This window comes from Desmodus rotundus, chromosome 5 (assembly GCF_022682495.2).
Source record: "Desmodus rotundus isolate HL8 chromosome 5, HLdesRot8A.1, whole genome shotgun sequence".
NCBI classification, from domain to species: domain Eukaryota; kingdom Metazoa; phylum Chordata; class Mammalia; order Chiroptera; family Phyllostomidae; genus Desmodus; species Desmodus rotundus.
This window is the reverse complement of record NC_071391.1, coordinates 103,462,093-103,474,220: the sequence shown is the minus strand read 5'-3', so window position 1 is coordinate 103,474,220 and position 12,128 is coordinate 103,462,093. Positions and strand designations below refer to the sequence as shown.

General features: G+C 47.9%; 1 protein-coding gene across 1 annotated transcript in view; it reads right to left on the bottom strand.

Annotated features, from left to right (window-relative positions):
- Positions 1-11,032, bottom strand: part of ACOXL (acyl-CoA oxidase like) — a 270,737-nt gene extending 259,705 nt beyond the window's left edge. Inside the window, 5 exon segments of the mRNA XM_053924460.1 lie at positions 1,527-1,626; positions 5,801-5,902; positions 6,206-6,292; positions 9,066-9,146; positions 10,937-11,032. Of these exon segments, the coding sequence (XP_053780435.1) occupies positions 1,527-1,626; positions 5,801-5,902; positions 6,206-6,292; positions 9,066-9,146; positions 10,937-11,032 (466 nt within the window).
- Between the last annotated feature and the right edge of the window lie 1,096 nt (positions 11,033-12,128).

Sequence of the window (12,128 nt, the reverse complement as noted above, 5' to 3'; positions counted from 1 at the left end):
TGAGAAGCACTTTATCTTCCCTTCCATTCTAAATGATAGCTTTGCTGGATACAGTAATCTTGGATGTAGGTCCTTGCGTTTAATCTTGGGTAATGTAATTATGATGTGCCTTGGTGTGTTCCTCCTTGGGTCCAGCTTCTTTGGGACTCTCTGAGCTTCCTGGACTTCCTGGAAGTCTATTTCCTTTGCCAGATTAGGGAAGTTCTCCTTCATTATTTGTTCAAATAAGTTTTCAATTTTTGGTTCTTCCTCTTCTCCTTCTGGCACCCCTATAATTCGGATGTTGGAACGTTTCAAGATGTCCTGGGGGTTCCTAAGCCTCTCCTCATTTTTCCAAGTTCTTGTTTCTTCATTCTTTTCTGGTTGGATGTTTCTTTCTTCCTTCTGGTCCCCACCGATGATTTGAGTCCCAGTTTCCTTCGCATCACTATTGGTTCCCTGTACATTTTCCTTTGTTTCTCTTAGCATAGGCTTCATTTTTTCATCTAGTTTTCGAACAAATTCAACCAATTCTGTGAGCATCTTGATAACCAGTGTTTTGAACTGTGCATCCGATAGGTTGGCTATCTCTTCCTTGCTTAGTTGTATTTTTTCTGGAGCTTTGAAGTGTTCTGTCATTTGTGCCTTTTTTTTTTTTTTTTTTTTTTGTCTTGGCGCGTCTGTTACTTTAAGGGGCGGAGCCTTAGGTGTTCCCCGGGGTGGGGTAAGGCTGGTCGCTGTGCTGTGACCCTGTACGTGGGGGAGGGGCCGAGAGGGAGCAATGGTGCCCACTTCACTCTCCTCCAGATTTCAATCTTTCACTCCAATACCCACAATCAAACTGGGCCCCTCTGGTGCTGGTTCCCGAGTAAGTGGGCCTGTGCACACTCCAGGCCCCTGTGGGTCTCTCCAACGACCTCTCCTGTGAGGCTGGGAGTCTCTCCTGCTGCCGCCCAAACCCCCACGGGAGCTTTCAATCAGAGGTTTGAGGCTTTATTTCCCCGAGCTGGAGCCCTGGGTTGCGCGGTCTGCTTCGATCCCCGCCGATCGTCCCGGTTTATCTGTGCACGAATGTGGGGCCACAGGGTGCTACCCGTGCTCTGCCTGCCCTGTTCTCCACCACTCTGAGTCCGGCCCTCTCAGTTTATCTGCACGAATGTGGGGCTGCAGGGTCTGCTAGTGCTCGGACTGCCTGTCCCGTTTTCCCACACTCTGCCAGTCTCGGTCCCACCACAGCCACGAGAGTCCTCTCCACCCCGGTGCCCGTCTCCGCCCCTCCTACCGGTCTGGATGAATGTTTATTTTTTATTTCCTTGGTGTCGGACGCCCTTGCCGTTCGATTTTCTGTCAGTTCTGGTTGTGCGAGGAGGCGCAGTGTGTCTACCTACCCCGCCATCTTGGTTCTCCAGTGTCTGATAAATTTTATCATCATGTATATTTAGGAGGTAAAGGCAGTGCTGAGTCACATGAGTGGGTTTTCAGGGTGAAGTGCTCACTGGAGAGCAGTGAGAGCAAAGAGAATTGTTCTCGTTTTCGGGGTGACCAACCTTGAGACCTTCCATCTGCAATGAGCTGGGCGAAGTTTCCATACATGGCGTTTCCAATGTACATCTTCTCAGCGTCTTCACACGGTGTGTGGATCACACACTCCTACAGAAACAGCAAAATGACAGCATCTTTTCTCAAAGCTCATTTCAACACCTCAGCTCGGTGCAAGGACAACTTGAAACATCCTGGCATCGTAAAGTACACACACTCACGTGACTTCATAGCAAAGGAGGAGACAACCAAAGTCGTCTGGCTCAGCCTCGTGAGGTCAAGGCCACATCATCTCAGTTCACACAGCTCACCTCCGCCTCCCCTGTGAAAATGACTAGAAATTAAAGCACTTTTTCAAAGAATCTTCCAATCAGGAAAGTGAGTTGCCAGTTTTCATTGGATAAAGGTGTCTGCCCCTCCTTCCTGGTCTCTCCATTATAATGTTGGGCTGGAGCATGTGCAATGACTGAGACCACCTGGCTTCGGTGGCTCACGGCTTTCTCCTATCATCGACATCTTTCTCTCTAGACTCCTTCACACTGAGGCATTGACTTTTAAATAATCTAATACCCAAGCCACTAAAAGCCCTGTAAGATGTGTTCAGCTCTCCATACACCCCTCCTCCCCAAGCAGCCCACCTATGAGGCTCACAGACGGGATGGACATCCAATGACCTGGGGCCCGTGCTGAACAAGTCCACGTCTATCTGCTTACTTTTGCCTGCCAGGCATCGCTCCTTGGAGACAAACTGCTTGTTCCTCATGCCTGCCACTGTTACGGGGCCATGAATATCCCCGCCTCCACGGGCAGGGTCTGTCATTCAAATAGCAACCAACTAACCAAAGACCATAACAGTATGCTTGATGCCAGCAAAACTAACAAGCGATCTTGACCTGCTCCCACCACTGCTTAGGCTCTCAGCCCATACAATTTTGTATTTTATTAAAAAAAAAAAAAACCTCAGTTAAGGCTTTGGATGGCCATTTCAGAACCTGCTTCTCCATTTACCTAATTGATAAATAAGATAATAAAAGGTTCCTCAAAGAGGTTCATACATACAAGCCCTTAGAACCATTTGTAAATGATTCTCTATCTTTTAAGAAAAAGAATCTTAGAATGTGTCATGCAGGTTGTCTCCATAACAGATCAAGGATTCCAGTTCAAAGCACTCTGAGAATAACCCTGATGGGGGAGAAGCAGGAAGAAAATGCAGAGTTTTTGTTTTAAGTCACTGCTCAGAACTTGTTTTCCTTCTCCTTACTCGCTGGAAGCCAGCAGTACAGGATCACAGTGGAAATGCCCCCCTTCAGCTGTTGGATCTCCCTAATTTGGTTCACCACCTGGGTTACTCTGAAACACCTCGTCTAGGACAGGCTGACCGTAACTGCCAGCTCTGAAAAAGAGGTACCAGGGACAGGTAGGGGTGTCCAGGGAAAATGCACCATGTAATTGGCACTGACAATAATGAAGATGTGACTGAACTAAACCAACAAGCTATTGATCATGGAAAGATTATCTCAGGTTTCCGATTTTAAAATACATAGATTCCACTTTCCTTCTGGCCAAGAAATACAGTCTTGAAGCCTAAGAAAACCTGCTCTGACATATGTTTGCACAGGGAAAGTTTTCACATGTGCAAGGGCTTTTCAGAGATAAAAATGGACATGGCTGAACCCTTTTAAGTCTCCAGAGGCTGCCGTGGTCTTAGGGGGCCAGCCAGGACTTCTCAAAGAAAGGAACTGTTTGAGGCTGATGCAGTAAATACACACACACACACACAAACAAACAAACAAACAACAACAGCCCATGTGGTGAGGGGAAGCTTGCACCTCAAGGGAAGAAAAGGGAGTAGCAGAAAACCACTGGCCTGGCAGGAAAGATCTGGTGGAGTGGGAAAGAAGACAGGAGGCCACCAGTCCCCATAAACATCTGATATGCTCTGGGAAAGGAGGTTTGTCACTTCTGGCAAAAACACTTGCTTTGGAAAGTTTGCATCAGCCAAGACACTGGCGTTGTAGCTGGTCTACATAATGCACCCCATGTGTGTCGGTTCCTGTTACGAGTCTTTGCTGAGGGCCAGCAGATTGGTCACTGCTGTTGGCTCCAAAAATTAAGATGCCTTTCTCCTGAGAGATTTTAGCCTCATTTATTTTTTATATTTAGCATAGAGCATAAAAATAAAACTCTCTCTTACCTCTTAACTATCCATACCACCACCCCTCCTCCAAAAGTAAAACAACCAACACAGGGGAAGGAATAAGCAAAAGCTGCAAGAAATGGAAACAGTCCTTGAGGGAGCAAAGGCTCACTTGATTCGCTCTCACAGTTTAAAGGGAAGTGAAGGGAAAACAGAAACTAACGCAATGGAGATCCACCCCTGTATGTCACCCTCAGGAGACACGGGGTTCTCCAGAGTCCCCTCATCATTGTGCTGTCACTTCCACAGCTCCCCCGCTGACAGAAGGAGCTCCCACAGCACGCCAGGGAGCTAAGTCATTTATGCTGTTTAGGGCAAATGGGACCAGCACAGGGAAGTGATTTCTGTGGAAAAAATAACTGCAAGATGAAACAAATAAATAAAAACTCTAAGTGAGGGTTTTTTCCCTTTAATGACAGCAAGGTGACCTCAATACCACGGTTTAGGGAGAGAAAAAACTGGCCACCCCAAACCCAGAACATGCTCGGTCAGCACCCACCACTGCAGGAAAGCTAAACTGTTCCAGATGTTCACTCTAGAACCTGAGACGCGTTCATGAACTGCACAGCCATAGTCAGTTTCTCCGCCTCCGTGAGCCTCCGTTTCTCCATCTGTAACACCGGGGTGATAACACCTCCCTACAAGATTACAGAACAGTTAACTACGTGACATGGAGCGGGCTAACCCTGGTGCCCAGCACACACGTGCCCAACGAACAGAAGCAGCTCGCCGACACTTTGTGGGGCTGTCGCGAGGGAACGTGGAGCAGTGCACAGGGGTCTAACACGGGGTCTAGCACAAGGAGAGCGGTCACTAAACGGCAGTCCTTACTCTTGTTATTATCATACCTTGGACACCACCAGCGACTGAAGACGACTAGCAGCAGGGCAAGAGGAAAGGCAGAGCACCCCCAACACAACCCTCACCTGTACGTGTCCTCCTAAACACTGACACCTAGCATGTGTGGGTCAGGAAGACCCACTAATGAAGACCCAGACTCTGAAGGGCAAACTCAGCAAACCTGAAGACCAGAACGCTAAGCACACGCACGTGCACAGGCCACACTCACACACTCATGCACATGTTTGCACATTTACATGCACACGAACGCATTTCTAGAACTTCCAAATGTCTTTATTCCTCTGCAGTTCTTATGGGTACCCAATATCAACCGGGAAATCACAAAGGGGAGTGAAATAAGTAAATGTTTGCTTTCTTTATTCACGGGGAGTAGGAGCTCAAGGATGGCGGAAGGATTTGCAGAGCAGGGTTTCACACGGCCAGTTGTGACCCATACTGGAAACAGATCCACTGAGAGGGTCTCAAGAAACACTGTGGGGTTTTTTAAGTTTTTTTTTATTTATTTTTAGAGAGATAGGAAGGGAGGGAGAAAGAGAGGGAAATATCAATCGGTTGCCTCTCGCAGGCGCCCAGACCAGGCACTGAACCTGCAACTCAGGCATGTGCCCTGCCTGGGAATGGAACGAGCGACCTTTTACTTTGCGTGACAATGCCCAACGCACTGAGCCACACTGGTCAGGGCTCGAGAAACATTTTTTAATTAACAGGAAGGGAAGGACAACTCGTGAGCTCATCACATGTAGTAAAGATAGGGAAAGTAAGACTGATTCATGCAATGTTTGCTTCGGTTGTCATATGAGTTTTCCTGCAGGTCGCGGGTAAGAAAAGGGCACCATGGCAGCCCAGCAGACCCCCGCGCCCGGGAAGGAAGGCTCAGCACAGAGAGTGCCCTCCTGCCACACAGTGCGACTGATGGAGAGTGCCAACGACGGCACCTCTTCCAGTCATTCACCCGCTAGCGTGAGGAAGGGCCCCAAACAGCTTCAGCACTGTTCTCTGAGTTGTCTTAGGCATTATTTAATTTCATGTAAGGTGCTCAGAGTGGCGCCCACCACCACGTAGTGGGTGCTGTGTAAGTGCTGACTGACACTAGGTCTGTTGTGAATCAGGGGGCCCCGTGCCAGAGGGCACGCGCAGAGAGTATGAAGTTGGACTCAATCAGAGAGAGAGCCTAGTTCTGTGCCACTGTCCTACTTCCGGGAACCTCGAAACAATGGAGAGAACCTCACCTGTGCATAGGTCAAAAGTGGCTTCGGTCTGGATCCCTCTCATGTTGCTCCCATGGCCCCTCTCAGTCATTGACAATGTCCTGGTGTATTTCTGCTCCTGGGGTTTACCAGACATTAGAAGGGGATTAGCTGGGCAGCTGGCTGCTCTAACTGCAGAGCTGTCCGACCATTAAGAACGTCAGTACGAAAGAGAGAGGTGACAGCTAATGCGATGTTAACGACAGGACAGGATTAACACAGTCCAGAAAAGAGAGTGGGAAATTCTCACTCCAAACAAAACTCTGGCTGACAATAGTTCTCCGATTCATTTTTTTCCTGCACACAAACACACTCCCCCTAGCTACCGTGAATTTTTATGGCTCTCCATAAAAGAAGACATCATTTGCGGTACATGCCCTACCTGGAGTGACTGAAGCCACTTAGTTACACGTCCTTGGCTTCCAAGATTCCTCACTGCACCACCAAATGGCCAACAAATTACTCCACACTGGAAACAAAGACAATACAGGCCACTGTCGCCAACAGTCAACGACTGAATGACAGCTGGCCCTGCTGCTCAAACCCCATTCAAGGAACATCTGTAAAGCTCATGGAGCAGTTGCAAGGCTCATGTGCCCTCCCTTGCTTGCCCGTCAGGCACCAGGTCTTCTCTGCAGCCATGGCTCACGGTCCTTTCTCTCGAGAGACCACTCCAACAGAACAGAGGGTCATTCCTCCATCCCCAGAGCTACCCCGTTCACTCCATCCGGGGACTGTTTTGAATGTTCATTCTGCCTGTCTGCTCAGGGTCCAGCTTGGCACCTAGAATGGAAGACATGGAACCAAGCAGCAGGAAGGGGATGGAGGAGGTGCTGCTGCAAACAGGCAGGCACTCCGCCAGGACGAGGCAGGCTGGGTCAGACCCCCATTCAGGCACCCAATGCGGCGGGACCTCGGACAAATGACACAGGAGCCTCCGTTCCCCGCCTGACAATGAAGTGAATAGTGACCACCCCGCGAATGAGCACCCACACCTTCCAGGCACTGAGCTCCATACATGTGAGATCACTGGTGCTCATGACACCCTGAAAACATCACCACCCCCACTAGACAGATGAGGACTCTGAGGTTCAGGAGAGGAAAGTGGCCTGGAAAGGCTGCCTTGGAGGAAATGGGCAGGGCTAAGGTTGAAACCCAGGCTGCCTGATATCTGACAGCATTCCATGAAGTTGCTACAAGGATTAGCTGAGGGTCAGCAGCCAAGACTTTGGGCCTTCATAAACCCTAAAACGATTATACCACCTAAAAACATAATAATTCTGCCCTGGCTGGTGTGGCTCAGTGGATTGAGTGCCAGCCTGCAAACCAAAGGGTCAATGGTTTGATTCCCAGTCTGGGCCACATGCCTAGGTTGTGGGCAAGGCCCCCAGTAGGGGGTGTGCTAGAGACAACCACATATTGATGTTTCTCTCCCTCTCTCTCTCCCTTCCCTTCTCTAAAAATAAATAAACAAAACCTTTTTAAAAATAAAAACATAATAATTCTTTAATATTGCCAAATATTCAATGTACAAGTTTCCCCAACTGGCATGTAATTTTTCTTTACAGTTTGTTGTTTGAACCAGGATCTAAATAATGTGCACACATTGCAATTGGTCAGAATATCTTTTAAGTCTGCTAGGACCACAGGCTGCCTCCTCCCCATTCAGCCGAATGATCCCTACAGGACTCAGTGCGCCAGGCTCAATGCCAGACCCTGGAGATTTGGAGAAGAGGGCCCTGCCCACAATTCAGGGACACTGTGGAGATTTCCCAGGTCACACTCCACCACACTCCATCTGACTGAAGAGAAGGCAGGTGGAGAGGCAAGATGGATCCTGAGTGTAGACCAGGGTCCACGAGTGTTTCTGAGAGGACTATTTGTTGCATCTCAGCCGAATTTCTTCTCTCTGGAACCACAGCCGATATGCAGAAGGGAAGAGACCCTGACTGACTCCAGTCACAGGGAAGCCAGTCTCCCCCAAAGGACCTCGTGGTGGGTGCCCTCACCACAGTTGGCAATCCTGGATTTCTTTGTTTTTAAGTTCTATATATTTTTAAATGACTACACTGCAGAACAGAAATAATTGCCACCTTGGACTCACCAATGACCCACCTAGCTTCTTGTCTGATCATTCTCTCTTCGTGTTCTAGTAATAACTGTTCCCTATGGGAACATCAGACTGGAAGCTTGGATGCAGGAACTAATTCTGAGGCTTAGGGGTGTCCACAAGGAAGGGAGAGCATATGCAGGGCCACATGAATGAGCCTCTGCCGGGGGCCACAGTAGTCACGCACTTCGAGCTGCCCTGTTCCCCACCTTTGGTGAGCTGGAACACGCACAGCAAGCCCCACAGTGCATTTTAAACCCACTTGGTTGCCAAAATGGAGAAGCCTAAGACTTCCAAGTGCAGGGCATATCCACACAAAGGAATTCCACACAGCAGTCCAAAGCGAGCAAACTTCCATGTGTATGTCATTCTCAAAATGGCAAAATTATGAAGACAGAGAATAGATTAGTGGTTGACAAAAAAGCAGGGGTGGTGGGGGCTGCGGGCAACTGCAAACAGGTTACACTATGCATCTCAGTGACAATGAAACCGTTCCATATCCTGGTTGTGGCAGTGGCTGTGTGAATGTATATATGGGACCAACTGCACCGAGCCACACACACAGACACACAGACGACCGAGAGTGTAAAGCTGTGAAATCTGATTGAGATCAGCACCCTGGTTACCACACGGTGTGAGTGTTGATTTCCTGGTTGTATCCTGCGCTACAGCTCAGTACGGTGTCGCCGCCGAAGAAAACTGGGTAAAAGTTCTCATGGCTCCATGCACTATTTTTGTAGCTTCCCATGAGCATTATCACTCTAACGTAAAAACATTTAAAAAGATAAATACAAGTGCAGTGGCAAGCAACCATATGCATCCATTCGTGATAATATTTAAGTGAAGAATGTAAATCACAAATGATTATGATACTGTTTTTACAAAATTGAACAAATAAAAATAATTGATTGACACAATACAATAGAACTAAACAAAAAGAAAAGCAAAGAAAACGCAAATACAGGATTGAATGTAACGATCAAAGAGAAGGTTGGGAGATGGGTTACCAGCAGTACCCTTTCACAAACATCTGTTCCCACGATAGCCTGACACCTGCAGGATTCTGATCTTACTCCTTGTCATTCGAAACTAAGTGTCAGCTCAGGAGGGGCAGGTGTCCAGTCCCTCTCACCTTTACCACTGTGGCTACATCTGCTGTGGAGAGGACTTCTCCTATGACAAGGCTTCCACTGACAAAATTTTTTTTCTCTGCCTGAAAACAGGACAGACCAATGTCAAGGTTTCTTTATGCTTTTGACCTTCTGAATTAACATTTGTTATAATAAACATTTATTTTTATAATAAAAATGCAACACAGAGCAGTTTTTAAATGAAAATTAATTCCATCATCCTACATAAGTAAATGTTTCCATGCTTTTTTTAAGTCCTCACCCAAGGACATTTTTTCACTGCTTTTAGAGAGACAGGGCAGAGAGAGAAACATCGATGTGACAGAGAAACATGGATCAGTTGCCTCCCGTATGCACCCTGACCTGGGATCTAACCGCAACCTGGGGCGGTTGGACGATGCTCCAACCTACTGAGCCACACCAGCCAGGGCGTGTTCATCCTTTTCTATGAGACCGTCTAGTCTCTGACCACATATGAAGTGCTTAAAGACAATTTTCTTACACAACAGAAAGTCAACTGTGTCTGCATGCAGGCCAGCCTCCTCACAGATTCCCCTTGGGCCTCGAGGTGCCTTAACCAGGTTTGCTTCTGGCGCCCCCGAGCCCAACACCCGCATGGGCCTGCCTGCAGCCTCTCTGCACTGACCTCCGACCTGCAGGGGATGCCTGGCTCTCGTCCAGGTGACAGTCTTGACAAAGACAGAAGACTGGAAGGTTTGAAGACACAGGAAGAGCAATATTCTTCACTTTTCTTTCTAACCTAGAGCATGTCAGGCTTCGTCACTAAACCCCCTTCATTCCCCCGTCTCGCTGGCTGCACACAACTGCCGCAAATCCCACAGCGACATGTGCACACGCTTCTCAACCAGTGAGAAGAGAGACGGGACAGACCCCTGTTACTGTTTCACCTTAATGTATCAGAGGCAGGGGGCATTTCCTTCGAAGACGGGGTCCCCTGCCCATTGTTAAAATGAACGCTAGTCTTCCTTACTCGCCAGTCCCTCCCGAGACCCAGCTAACGAGGTGGTGTTTGTTGTCTGTGTGCACGTGTGTGCATACGTGTGCCCGTGCCTGTGTCCATGGTGTACACACTGCACATGTGTGCACACTGTGGTGTGCGCACGTGAGCGTGTGCGCCTGTGTGTGTAGTCGCCCTACCACAGCAGGGTGAGAGCCAACCTTCCTTAGATGGTTCTGTCTCCACATGGGCCTAAGCTCTCTCCCCAACTGCACTTTGTTTTCTCCTCCTGTAGGTTTTTATGTGTTTCTCTCAAGTATTAATCTTATCAAACAGCACACTGTCAAGATTTATGACTCTTATCGTGGCTCCAACCCAGTGCATCTTGTATTGATTATTTCCTAAAATATCTCCAGGCTCGAGTATGAACGATTGCGTGGCTCCAGCTCCAGCTCCGGCTCCCACTGGAGTTAGTTACCAGCAAATAATAAAAAACAACTGTAAAGATATTAATATCTGCGGGCTTTTTCAAAGGGCCCATGTGTCTTCTGTTCCCCAGATGCTAACAACAACCCTCTACAAGAGGCTAAGCAGGACAGGAAGCACTGACCCCGTGCAACAGATGGAAATGTCTAGGCTCAGGGAGGTCAAAAGACGTGTCCAACCACAGTCACCCCGTAAGTGGCACAACAAGGGCCAGAAACCAGATCCTCAGGTGCCCCACGGAGGTCTGGCCCCTACCCCATGCTGCCCCTCATTGTTAAGCTGGAGAAAACCTGGGACTCTGGGGGCCCAGCCTATCTCTGGCCAACCCCTACATTGTACTCCAGTGAGCCTCTGACATCAGCACATCCTTGTGACCAGGTGAGCTTCCTGAGCATCACCTCACCCACATGGTGGCAAGCCCTTCCTCACCTTACACCACCACTCAGCTATAGCCAAACCCAAACCACTGGGAGCAAACAAACCCCTCAAAGCTTCCAACTGTTCATAGTTCTCTTCATATTTCATTCTCCCCATTTATACTGTTGATGGAGAATTACGACCTTGTCATTAGTGGTATCCATCTGGGGTCGTGTTACCCACCAGTTTGAAATAAATTGCAATCACATTTGCTGAAGAATCAACCCCGAATTTAGCCATCTTGGGGCATATAAATTGCTTCTGACATTTACTTTCCTTCCCCCAGTCTCCGCATGAGACGGCGATCTTTGCTATTAGATTCGATGGGCAATGCCAACAGGAGTTTGCCACTAATCCTCTGTTGTTGATTTAAGCACTCACTTAGCTTGGTCCATTTCCAGAAGTCAAGCAACTGTTCCAGAACTGAGACTAGGCTTGATCTGATTGACTGCCCTACTGGCACATATGGTTAACATCTTCCCCACATATAAGTTCTCCCCTTTCTTCAACCATTTCTGATCTGTTCATTGTTCTTAAAGAACATCCAACATTGACAAGGCTCCCCTCTCATCCAGCTGGCAACCTCATGAATTGTCTACACTGGTGACGATCAATCGGTGAATGGCGTGTTTCAGCACCCACTTTCACAGCATTTCTACTATGTCAATAGCTGCCTTCACTTAGACTTGACATAGTCGAACCAAGCTCAAGGCCCACATCAGGATGTCGGTTTGCAGTGTGTTTAAACGATAATGGTTCCATAAATGTATGGGGAATATACTCAGGCTTGGATTTGATCTGAAATTATACCCCACGCTATCTACATTTCTGCTTAAATTCAGTCTCAAACAGAAGGAAGGTAGTTTCCCCGAAAACAGCCCTCATTTCTTTGCAGAGCACTTGATGTACCAGACCTTTATGACATAATATTCTGTCACAAATCAAATTCTACCAAAATGTATATTTTTAGTTTTATAAGCCTAGAGAGTCTCTAAAAGGCAGATATACTTTTCTTCCACTGAAGTCAACTTGATTCAGTACTGCAGGGTCTATAATTTGAGCTATCTTTCCTCTGATGTTAAAAGACCCCCACTGCCTCCTTGCAACCCATCAGCAGGTGCCAGCCAGAGAAACTGGGCAGAGATTCCTGAACTTAGCTTTCTCATATCAGTCCCCCAAAACAGACATTTGCTGCTTCTGTCTT